The sequence below is a fragment of the Crocodylus porosus genome, unplaced genomic scaffold, assembly GCF_001723895.1.
Source record: "Crocodylus porosus isolate Cpor-Errol unplaced genomic scaffold, CroPor_comp1, whole genome shotgun sequence".
In the NCBI taxonomy this organism is placed as follows: Eukaryota; Metazoa; Chordata; order Crocodylia; family Crocodylidae; genus Crocodylus; species Crocodylus porosus.
Genome location: NW_017728910.1, coordinates 19,422,404 through 19,435,622, shown reverse-complemented (window position 1 = coordinate 19,435,622; position 13,219 = coordinate 19,422,404). Strand labels below are relative to the sequence as shown.

Genomic DNA, 13,219 nt, shown 5'->3' with positions numbered 1-13,219 from the left:
TACTACTCATACCTTGTTAGGAGTCTGGCCAAATCTTAGGTCCAAAATCAGCAAGGCAGTTAAGCACATGTATAACAGAAATCAATATAGTGCTATACAATATGCAGGAGCATTTTCCTGCTAGCCATAACAATTTTTTCCATAGTGCCAGAGACTTCTTCCTATAGCCACACTATGAGATGAAGCTAAGTGTAGACCGTCTAACCCAGGGGTAGCAATTATTTCAGGCAGAGGGCCACTTACTGAGTTTTGGCAAGCCATCGAGGGCCGCATGACAGGAAGCCAGGGGCAGATAAATATTATTTTTCTAAATTTTTTAGAGGCCCCGCAGGCTGGATAGAATGGCCTGGTGGGCTGCATATGGCCCATGGGCCACATTTTGCCCACCTCTGGTCTAACCTCTTCTTTTTAAACACAAGAGAAATGCTGATGATATTGGGGGGGAGGGGGTTATGTCAATGAAAACAGCTTGCTTTAAATATTTGCTGTAGACTTCCCAACAATTGCAGCACGGTGATAACTTACAAGGATCAGAAAGCAAAATTCACAAGTCTGTTTTTATCATTGAAGCCGAGAGAAATGAAAAAGACAAGCCAACATCATTAATCATGCGAATTAATTATTAGAAGTGAAAGTCTATTTAATATATCTACTGATATTATTAGTAGCATGAATTAGAATACATCTGAATTTAAAGGAAAGATTAGATTTTAATCTTACGGCAATCCCCGAAATAAAAAACTGGCTATAAGTTATCTTCCAGTTTAAGTGCTATATATTTTGACCCCAACCCAATGGGATTGCTAATGAGATTAGGAATTAAGCAGACTGGGTGTTTCCCTTTGGCTCAAGTTTTTTAGTTTTGGATTTTGGGTTCTGGATATGTACCCTGCCAAATGAATGGCAATGAAGTCACTAGGAGGTGAAGGTGCTCAGAGCCTCTGGAAAAAATGGGCCCCTGGTGTCTCAAGCTGGGCATTTAAAAACCAGAGGTCACACTTCAAAATATTTGGGCCTTCTTTTTAGGAGTGCAGATAACATGACAACTAAAACACAGGTGCATTAACAGGAAAGTTGATACTAGGAATGACTCAATACATATGTATAAAGTACTGGGAGGGGCAGGAGGTGGAGATGTTGCCCTTTCCGTCTTATTAACAGCAACTTTCCTTATCTTAGAGGATCTACTCAAGTAAAAGGACTTGGCACTTCTGCAATAGATTAACTTTCCCCCTGTTTCCTTTAACACCTTCTCTAGGGGGCTCTTCCTACCAGAAATCCCAGGAAATCCTAGACCTTAATCTGAAGGCATATTCTCTCCTCTTTTACCATATTCCTGGCCACACAGGACATCAATCTTAACCCTCCCCAAGCCTGTAATCCTTTATCTGTAGCTTCCCCAAGGTCTCCCATCCACACAGGATACTGCAGGGTTTTTCCAAAAGAAAACCAATATGATCTATCCAGATTCCCCTTCCTCTCCACTACACCTTCACCCATTACTAATGCCAAGCTCCTCCGCACGCTCTAATCGCTCAGCTTCTCACAGCAACCCCTCCACCACCACCTGCATTCACTTGCCCACCCACTCAACCCCCTTGCAGCACCGGGAGACCTCATCTCCCGTGAGGCTCGGAAACCAATCCACTGACCCCCACACTGCCCTGCCTACCGCTACACCCCATCCTCTCCAAATCCACTGAATGCATCATCTATACACAGGCTTGACTTTGGCACCACTACCCACCTCTCAAACTGCTCGCTCTAGCTACCTATTCCTACTGAAATCACATCTCCCAGCACTTCCTTCTCTCTCTTGTTTGGATAGAATTGTTCATACATCCCTTTGCAACATCTTTGCTTCCCTGGCCTTGTATCCTTCATCCTGTCCAAACAAGAACAGTCCCCGAGAGCCACCTGACCCCTATACCTACTCCTCTGAATCCATCTACTGGCTGCCCCTTCTTCTCCAACTCATCGCCTTCTAGCTCCTTGTCCCTGATTTCAAGAGACAGCTGAGCACTGTCTCTCCCCATTTCTACAGTGGTATAACTAGGGGTAGGTGAAAGGCGCACCCGCCCAGATGCCAAGTTAGAAAGTGTCAGAATCACCCCCCACACCCAGGGTCTGCACCCCAGCAGCAGACCCATGCCAGAAACTTCAAACCAGGCCCCAGCTGCTGCTTTAAGATACAACCAGGGCAGATGGGCTTTATAGTGAAGGTGGCAGCAGCTCAGCCAGGAACGGTTAGGAGTTCCCAGCATGGGCAAGACAGCTGCCCCCTCTGCTGCCCCCACTCTCAAGCTGTATTCCTCCCTTCGGAAGTGCAAGAGCAGCATGAGGATGAAGTTTATAACAAGAACTGATATTAGGAATGTAGGGAACCATAAATACCTAAAACCAATAGGGGAAGGAGTAAAGTAAATGTGTTTTTTTTTAAAAAGCAGCAAAGATAAACCAGGAGAAGATGTGGCTAGAGGATAGAAAAGCAGTGAAGATAAAAGAACATAGACAGCAATTTTTAAATGTTTCTCTCTTGCTCAATATTCTGGGCAGGGGGTGAAAAAAAATCCTTTCAATAAAGCCCCATTCAAGAAAACCAAACCCAATTTCCATAAAAATGAACTGGGGGTCAATTCCTGTTCCACAGTCGATAGCACACACTCACTGACCAGTGCTGGTAACTCTTCTATGTTTGGTAATGAGATTTCATAATGATCTGGAAATATAACAAGCTTGGCTTCATCTTCATATTCATAATCATCATTGTTTAAATCACCATTTGTTTCTAGATCTGCAAAAAAAAAAAGAGAGAGAGAGAGCGCGCATTAGGCAATAATCAAGTGATAGGGAAGCAAAAAAAACCCTCTGAAATTTGACAAGATGAGCCAAGGAACAAAATATCCCTCAAACTAATCCTCGTTCACAATTAAATCACCACTGTCCTCTCTGTGAACATCACCCATCACTGCAGTTACAGGCCCAGCCCTTTGGGAAGCAACTCACAAGATTTAGCTCAGTGGTTTTCGGGTGGTTCATTAAGAACAAGAATATGATGTTCTGCTCCCACCTGTTATCCAGCGTCTCAAGACATTTTGCAAACACTAGGACCCTGTGTACGTAGTTGTGTTGTCCCAGTTATATCAATCCAGTTATACCAATCTGATCTGCAGGTGGACACTTGTTCCAGTAGAGAGGATTTTTTGTTTTGTTTTGTGTTTCTTTTTATAAAATAGATTTATATGTATATCTATAGATATATAGATAAATCTATATCGTAAGCTAAACTGGAGAAAATGCACTCATATACTGAAACAGGGTGGTATACTAGTATACCTACATCACTTACACCCACACAATCCACTGGACCAATACCAAATTTCCCCCAGTAAACAAGGCCTTCCAGTCTCACCCCATTCCCCATGTAAATACGATTATTACCATGAGGAAGGTGTAGCAGAGACAAGTTAAGGGTCAGCTTCTCAGAATCTGCACTGCCCATTAGCAGCACCTGTGGAGCTGCACTGCTCAACCTCTTTGATAATGAAGCCTGACATTTTCCTGTTGCAACACCCGCCTCCAAGATGGAAGTGCGCAAACACAGCAAGCCTTTTTTGGAAAAGTTGACTATGCAATGTGTCTAAGACCCCCCACCACAACCAAGTGGAGAACTTAATGGTAGCAAGACATTTTAGCACAGTGAAGTAACTTTGTAACCCTGACAGATGAATGTACAATAAAAGCAGCTGATGTGTAGTCCAGTGTTGCCATGGAGGCTCTTTGGATGATACGTTCAGCCATCAGTGACCTAAGAATAGGAATGAGAAAACTTCGAGATTCACAGACGTGAAGTCCCAAGTGGCAGTGGTGGTAGAGCAAGCAGAAAGCCCAAGACAAAAAGATGGAGAGCCCAGTTTACCAAGAGATTTCTGTTAAGTTTGGGTGCATATTTTGTATTGCGCCTTTTATTTTTCTTCCCCTTATACTAGGCACATTTTACAAGGCAATATAAAAAGGGAACAAGAGGAAGGAGGGAGCTAAGTAAAAAGCACGGGTCCATTGCCGTCGATGAGCTTCAACAAAGTAGGCTCCATCAACACATGCTTCTACGGATTACAATGAGTCACCTCAAGGAGAGAGTTTGGCCAAATAAGGCTGCATTAGCTGCTGCTGACCCACGGTGGTCCGAATGTGTCCCCAAAATACACACACAGGATTACTTTGCTATTTGATGCTAAACAAGCACTGGTAACAACTACCAAACACGTGAAATGCAAGAAACATCCAGTGTATACCATGGGCAGGGTGAAGATAAAAGGTGCCAGGGATACATCACCAAGACATTTAGCCAAACTTATCTACAAAACAGCTACAGCATGGATGGCATCACTGAGTTTTACCCAAACATGCCTCAACTGGACCTGTAAGGCTCCATTCAGTCCTTGAGCTCTCAGCTGTGGTTGCCAATAAGGGAGGAAGGGAAGGGCAGGACATCTAGAGCCAATTGCTGTTCCAGTGATGTGAACCCTTGTCCAGCAGGCACTGGCCCAGCCCTCCCAACATACTTCACATAGGCTGAAAACAGCCAGGAAAAGCTTTTAGTCATTTGCTATTTGAGCGATCTAACGAAAACACCGTCCTGCGTTGGACTCCGAGCCACATCATCCTCACAATAACCCTCCCACACTGCAGTGTAACACAGGCCACGCAGTCACCTTGCTACCACCAGGGCTGCTTTAACACTCCCTGTTACTAACCTGCATTTTGTTGTCGTGATACTATATTTATTAATGAATCCAATCCATCAAATAACAGATTTGACATGCAAAAAAACATACCTAAGCCCCCAGCAATATACACAAAGGCAAACTTTAATCTTCTATATCAGCAGTGCTACCACAATCCAAATCAACACCCACAGAAATCTTGTGCTCCCTTCCTCTCCTCTCCCCCAGTCGCCAACAGTCCCCCCATGTTTCTGTCAACACCAAACCGCTGCATTTCTTCATCTCTATATAATAATTCATCCTTTCCTTTTCCCTGGAACTGCATAACACTGATCTCATTCCCTTTCCCTTATCTCTGCTTTTGATTTTGAAATTTATCCTAAATTTATTCTGAAGTGTTCACTCATAGACCTTGCACTTCAATATTCAAAAAGTTTCCCATATGTTCTGGTTTGGAAGCAGGAAAAGATTTCTTTCTAAGCAAACTCCAATAATTTCCACCAGATTTCCAAGTGAACATCATTTTGCTTTCTCCTGTGTACAACACTGACTCACTAAGACAACTTTTCCATTACTAAGACAACTTTTTTTCAAACTTTTTGAAACCAGTTATAATTCTAGGGCTGTCAGTCCTCTTCCAGGCTTTTGCAATTGTAATTCGTGCAGCCGCTAGAGGATGAGCAATCACTTCCTTATGACACTTATTGAACCTTCCTGAGAACTCTGCATCATATAAGAACACTAAGGGGTTCGTCAGTGGTTGGTATCCTATTATGTCCCTCACCATGTCTCCACCTTTCTTCCAAAACGGTTTAATTCTTGTACAGTCTTCCCAACCCCCTCCAATATTGGCCTGTTCCTATAGCATAAATGCATTTAATTTTAAAGTGGGGTGAGATAATTATAGGATGTTTAAATTGTTTTCTTTTATTATTGTGTAAATGAATGCAAGGACCGTTTTTCCAGATGGTCTCCCATTCTTCAGTACGAATTCCCGATCCAATGTTGTCCGCCCATCTTGCACTAACCTGTATTTTAAGAGTAAATCTATTGATTTAACCATGTTGCTAAAACACCGATCACCTCTACTGAATAACAACGCTAACCCAAGTGACCTCAAGCCATCGACACAGGATGACAAAGCAGAGAAGCTACATATAGACAATTTCCAAGAAAATGACAGTGCCCAGCACCAAAGCAAAGCAAAAGCAGCTTAAACACAGAGCACCTTTAAGTGACTCCATATTTGTTCTGCCAAGCGGATAAAATACCTAAAAGCTCAACACAGCTGGGGAAAGCTCATCATGACAAACTTGAAACAGCCACCAGAGGGTGCTGAAAGATGGTTTAGTTTGATCACGACCTGTGTCTTTAGATAGTTGTAAGGATCTGCAACACACTGCATTGTATCTTCACAATACAAGCAGCTGGGGCAAGCAGTCTCCCTAGTTTTAATGATCTGCCATATAAAAACAGCAATGACACAGCTGTTCTAGATGCAAGAAACAGAGGCATACAAGGAGCCATTTCATATAACAGTAGATAGACGATAGGGACTCCGCTGCTGCTGACCTGAGATGGATTTGAACTGCTGATCTAGAGATGAAAGACTTGGTATCCCATTAGCAATTAATCCCCTGCCAAGTAAAGTAATGATGCACTTAAGAGTACCCTGCCATTTTAGCCACTGTGAACATGGGGTGCTGGGGATGTTCAATTTACCTGCTGATGCTCATATGCCACTTTGATGATTACAAGACCAAAACCTTACGTTCTCTTAGTAAAACTGCCTCATGTCTGACAGCCTGATCTTGTCCAGCATCACAACTGAAAGGAAAAAAAAACCAATCCAACATGCACAAAGTGAAATCCTTGTTAACAAGAGAACAAGGCTTTAACTGGTTGTCCCACTCTGATAAACACCGTCATTAAACTGGCCGTTTCTCTCCCAATGCATCTCTTCCTGGTGGACAAGATTTACAAAAATGGTCAAAGATTTTTTTTTTTTTTTTAATGACTATACCTTTAAAGGGACTGGGGTCAAATTGAAAGCCCTTAGGAATATGGGACGGGAAGAAACCTCCTGGGTCATCACTCCATTCCCTTCCTATTGTGGGCAACCATGTTACATAATCCCTTCCACAAACTTTCAGCCAGGCCCTTCCAAGGTGTCAGGCTGGATACCCCAAACCAACAGCCACTGCTGCAAAACTTGGCTTTTGTGCATTCAGAGCCACAGCTGCTTTGCTTTGTGACAAAAAAACATTTCCCCCTACATCTCATTCCCAGTAACAGCCGCAGGAAACAGGCAGGCTCCTACGTAACAAAATCCTCCACCGTGTATTACCAAGAGGCAACGGGGTTAAGTGTAATTAATGGAAGGACTCAACTTCCAAATTCATTATTCATGGGAATCATGCGCAGACACACAAGGCCCCAGGTTTAGCTTGCTGGGCCAGCAATAGTAAAAATAGATGCGTCTTCTCTGGTAAATGGAGGGAACTGGATTGAAACAACCAGCATGGACTGCTGCCAACACACTTTTCCACCAAAGTCACCTCTTGGATGAGGGTCCCTTTGATGTACCACGAGCGTAGAAACCTCGTGCACTAATGTGGTGACCTCACCGCCAAGGTCTCAGCCTACCATCAGGCCAGTGACTTATTTTAAAGAGCTGATATGTTGGTGGAGAGTAGACACAGGACCGTCTATTTCCCTTCTAAGGGAAACAAGGGGCTAAAAGCTTTTCAGCGCTCGGTCAGGGTCAGAATTAAACAATGCAGTCACTAACGGAGTGCCCACCGGTCACAACTGCTGTGCTGGGAGGAGAGGATGACAGGAAAAGCAAAATAACCCATGCACTAAAGAGAGGCCAGGCCAGGACTGTTATTTTGGGCATGCCGTCAGCTGGGTAAATTTACCCCGGTGTTCGTCTGGACCAGCACAGGGGTGTTGTTGCAGCAACAGCGAGAAGTGCCCTGCCGCTGGCTGACTGACAACAGCAGCTGGAGGTGCCCGGGGGCTGTAAGTGAACCCGCTGGAGGGGAAGAGAGGGACGAACGCTCGAGCAGACATGCTCAGATCAGATTTAGATGAGTTACCAACCGAATGCACTAATAATAGTGCTATAATGAGATTCCACTCAGGGCCCCAAACAGGATGTCAAGCGTGTATGTGGATGTGCCTGGGCGAGGGAGACAGAGAGGAGCTCTCTCAAGAAACAAACCGAGGAGGTTGCATCCAATTTTGAAGACCTAAAGAATAGTTTCAGACATCTGTCTCACTTAGGGTTTGAACTTGGTTTACTAATGGGAATGAGAAACCCCAAGCTGATTTGAACGGTGGAGAACCAAACCCTGGAACCCTTCTCCTCTACCGCTCCCAGGTTACCTGGAACAAAGATCTCACCTTCAGACATATCTAAAGCACCAAGCTCCCCTGTACAATTATACATACAAAAAAACCAAGACACAGAGAGATATACACTTGACAAGCCATAGCACTCCCTTATTTGGCAAAAGGAAAGACAACTGCAGCATGCGTAAGACTTTCCAACACTTCTTTGTAGGTTCAGCTGTACCATTAACTGGATAATAATACATCCCTTTACATCGGGGCAGGCAATTATTTTGGGCGGAGGGCTGCTTACTGAGTTTTGGCAAGCCATCAAGGGCTGTATGACAGGCAGCCAGGGGCAGATAAATATTTATTTTCTAAATTTGGGGGGGCGCCTGCAGGCCAGATAGAACGGTCTAGCGGGCCATACCCAGCCCACGGGCCACATTTTGCCCACCTCTGCTTTACATCTTCAAAGCACTGTCTTTATTATGAAGTATGTGCCCCAGTTGATTACCACATTAAGTAAGATCATAATCATTCATTACTGCCGCTCCTGCTGCGCAATAAGTTTTTCTTCATGATCATAAGTTCATTAGGCAAGGAAATACAAGCCATCCACTTGGGGGGAGCTATGTATTACTAAACTGATATTAGATGTGGTGCTATAAACTGTTCTGCTACAAAAAAGTTCCTCTTTCAAGCAGGAATGTTTTGGGGGTGGATTTGCCATTTTTGTGGTACTACAGCCTGTTACTTTTCACTAGCTACTGTCTGTTCGCGTTTCTGCACTTCACTCAAGCTTGGACAAAAATGTGAAAAATGACAGTTTCACCTGCTTTTTAGTCAGCTTCCCATCTAGTGCACCTGAGCTGACACAGCTCATTGTGAACTTAAGTACAATAGTTACAGAGAAGTAATTAAATCCCTTCCCCATGAACTCTTTTATTCACAAAACTGCGTGTGTATTTCTTGCATGGACACTTCAACAAACACAGCACAAATGCTAAACCAGAACCTACTGACCCGAACCCCTTTAAGAAGCTACCAACATTGCAAAATAGACAAAGATATCCTCACTGGAAAGCGGGCCCAAGCATGTTGTGCCTGCAAGGTATAAGAACCGTCTGGAGACCTGGTAACTAGGGGCGCGTGAAGCGGGCCGTATTCGATTTGGATTCGGATTACTGTCCCGATTTGATTCAGCCGAACCTGAAGATTCGATTCTGATTCAGAGAATCAGTGATTTGAACATCTACATACCTCGAGGTACCATACACGGCTCACGAATGCTGCGATGCTGGAGAGGATGGATCATCCCATGGGAGCACAGGGCCCCCAACCCCCCCCCGCCACATGCTCGGCAGCGGACCCAGAAGTACTCCACTTTGCAGTCCACTTCAAATACTTCACTGCAGACCACTTCTGATCTACTTTGAACACTTCACAGTAGGTCTCATTTTAATGGGTACGAGAAGTGTGCAACTGGGTACCTGTGTGCAACTACGCTTCTTGATGGCAGTGCAGACATCACTTTAGAGAACCAATGTGGATACCAAGCACTCTTGCAGAAAGCTGGAACTTGCTCACCACTGCGGCTCGTTCAGAGGCTTGGGGAAGAGGGGCCACGTCAAGTTTGGTGCTTCGGATTTATTTTTATTTTTTATCATTTTTTTCTTCGTTTCCAGTTTGTTCTTGGGGTAGCAGGTACACTGGAACATGTGGGAAGAGCTTTGAAAGATGTTTTCCTAATACAGAGGAGGGGGATTAATATCCCCAGTAGCCTTATATCAAAGAGGATTATACGTAGCAATGCAACAACTGCCTAAACTGGATTGACTCTGTTCATAAAGCCAGCCTCTCGGGGCAGCAGGGACTCGCTCGCAGACGCACCTCAAAACACTGTGATCTCAGAGCAATACATTGCTTCCCCATAAGTTCTGACTTGTTAAGAATATAATCTCTCTATGGACCCCCAGTCAAACAGGAACATTGACAATGATTGAATATGGCGAAGTGCTTTAAGGTGCTGAGTGTCAAAGGGTTCTCGGCATTTCTATACAAGTACCACCCGAGGCCATTAAAATGAGACCAAGCAGCGAGGGCTGTGCAGAGTGCCCTGGAAGAGCGTGCAGCCCAGAGAAGAACAAAACCTCCAGAAACCTCCAATCTGCCTGATCCTGAAGTAGCAGTGGCAGTTTAAAGGACCAGATTCATCCCTGACAAAATGCCACTGACTCAGAAATGGATAGGCAGGAAAACCTATTAGTTAGAAACCCCACGCTGGCTTCACCCTCATAGGAGCAGAGTCAGGCGGAGTCAGTGTCAGGGCAGAATTTAAAGAAGGGACAGGACTCGGTGCTGTTTAAGCAGACTGCAAAGGCTCCTGACTCAGCATCAGCGACCCTATGAAACATGCCCATGAAGCCCAGCAACGGCAGCCTCAGAAGTATGCAGTAAATCCACAACAACATAGCTTGGCCCCGTATTTCTCGGAGCATTTTCACGTGTCTTGTTGCTCACGCACATTGCTAGCACTGCAAAGCCACCGCTCCCTTACTGCCTGCTCTCTCCGGGAGGCTTCCGCGGCTGCTTTGCAATCGCTGCGCGTTAACTGAAAATTATTTTCAATGCAAACGAGGAAGAGGCATTAAAGCCTACTCCTGCTGACTAACTTCTCGCTAACAACATCTTCCTCTTATTACCAGAGTGTCAGTGGCGTGTGCCCTCTCACTCACTCTCCCTTTCTTTTCTCCGAGCACTCGGTGCCACGCTTACTCCAACATGAAATAAAAAAACACTGAATTGATCACAATCTCTCAAGGCCTCTCAACGACACAGTCCACATAGCAAAGCAACTCCAAGGGGATGGCAGGCTATTGTTCCCGCCCACCTCCACCACAAGAGTGGAAATGACCTATGAAAACGTTTAACCCCTTCACCACTGAAAGAGCGTGCTGTGTTAGGCCATTTCAGTTGTGGTCACGCGGTCCAGGGAAAGGGGAAAAAAAAATAAAAATAAATAAGGAATTGCAAAAGACACTAGAGGCAACAAAAGGGTTAGAGTGGAGGTGTGTGCGCGCAGTGCCTTAAGCTTCCTCAAATCATCCAAAAATCAACTGATTTCAAAGAATATGGGGTTTAACGAGAGAGAATGAGAAGAGAGAAATCCCTAAGCCGTTTCGTTCTCTCTCTTTCACGTTCTAGTACTCGTTAGAATAGGGAAACGTATCAGGCATATACAAATGTTATTAAACGACTAGCTGAAACCCGCAAAACATCTGGGATTAAATATTTATTGCAAAAGTATTTCTTTAAATACAGGATTTTTAGCTGTCCTTTGACCGAATACTTTCACGGGATCAACACTTCTCACCCTCGAGAAGGCTACGTAAAGCTGCCCATGTGTCAACACGGGCTTAGGAATATAAATACATATTTTGTCAGAAGTCTGATCTTGTGACTTGTTCCTAGTCATAGAATAAGAGGGCCCTTGTACATGTGAAGTTGCCCCTTTGAGTGGTTTAATTGCTCTTTTTAATGATTTAATTGCGTAACTGTGTACACGGTTGGCGGCATGTTATGAATACATTTTGTCACAGCGAACACATTCAGCGTCAGATTTCAATTTAAATGATTTTTGTTAATGTTCCAAACTAGAACACGTCCCATGCATTTTAGTTTGCTACACAACAAAATTACAGTGTTATTCCTCCCATGTACAAGGGCCCTATCCAGAGAAGGTGGCGGGGACAGTGCATGGGGTGCTGGAAGCCTGGGCATACTCAGGCAGTGCCCCGTGCGCCATCCCGCCTCCTTCTCCACCTGCCAGCACACCCAACCGTCCTCATGCCGCCTTTCTGGGGCAGCCAGCCATCCCCTGAGCTAGGGGGACCCCAGTGCTTCCCTCTGCAGCGGCAGTGCCCCCCAGGCAGCACCCACCGGTTGGCACCCTGCCATTCCACTGAAGGGAATGGGGCTACACCCGTGAACAACGACAGGCGAGCACGGACCCCGGGCCCCAAGCTGGTTCTCTGTAAGCCACCAGGTCACAGTAACATTTCAGAGAAATGAGATGGTGCACCTAAAGTAGGCACATAAAGGAGACCCGATTCCAAGAGATATATAATCAGCTGCAAGGTTACTGTATATAATAATATTGTGCATAATAGTCCTATTCCAACAGATATATAATAAGCTACAAGGTTAAAATGCCAAATACAGTCTGAAGATCATTGATTACTGCAAGAATAAAAATAAAATGTCATTGTTTCATTCCAAACAATTCAAACAAACTAAAAAAAAGAAATCCCACCTAAAACACCAAGCCAGAGACAAGAGCGGGTTGAAAGTCAACACACACACGCATCAGGGCTAGACACAAGGACCATGTGAAAATAGCTACTTACGATACCTAAAAATAGCTTCCCATTACTCCTTTTTGGTAAGGCTCCACCTGCAGCCCCTGTTACCTTCTGGAAGAGAAGGAAAAAGACACAGTTAAAACTCCAAGCAGGAGAAAGAGGAACCAAACCGCCCAAAACCTTGTTCTGCCACCCCCCGACAAGGAAAGGAGATACCAGTGTGGGCATGGCAGGTGTCTGGGAGAAGGAGGCAGGTACAAGGTTAAACCTGGTGAAAGGTGCCAGACTGTCACAAAATAGGCAGAGCAGGGCACAGAGCAGGGGCAGTGGCCATGCCAGTTCCTTCATACCCCTCTGCCAGTGGAGCTCACCCTGATCTGGTGGAACCACCTTCATGGAGTGAGAAAGGCCACTCTCTAGGTCTATTTACTCATCTCCATCCATACAGGAGGATACAAAGTCTGTCCAATTTGGTAGCAGTGATGGTGGTACGCCTGTCCCTTAAGGGACCATCATATAGACTCCAATACCATCTGATGGCAACCTTGTTCATTAATGACTGGGGTGGATCGGAAAGGACAAGTCTGACACAAACAGCTCTGCCTCTCACTACCGATAACGTGGGCCACCCGTCCACTTCATTCCACTACCCAAAATTAAATGATTTCCCTGAATCTGAGACTGCTCCCACCGAAGTCCCTGGAAGTGACCCCCATGGAGCAAAACTTGTGACAGATCAATTATTTTTATTTGTGACATGGCAAAAAAAACGAACATCAGAGCCAGGTAATT

General features: G+C 44.8%; 1 protein-coding gene across 1 annotated transcript in view; it reads right to left on the bottom strand.

The window, feature by feature from the left end:
- The window catches only part of USP13 (ubiquitin specific peptidase 13 (isopeptidase T-3)), a 71,625-nt gene that overhangs the window by 39,833 nt on the left and 18,573 nt on the right, over positions 1 to 13,219 (bottom strand). The window contains exons 3-4 of the mRNA XM_019532767.1: positions 12,478 to 12,538; positions 2,673 to 2,794 (exon numbers count right to left, since the gene is read on the bottom strand). Coding sequence (XP_019388312.1) covers positions 2,673 to 2,794; positions 12,478 to 12,538 — 183 coding nt within the window. The remainder of the gene's footprint in view (positions 1 to 2,672; positions 2,795 to 12,477; positions 12,539 to 13,219) is intronic.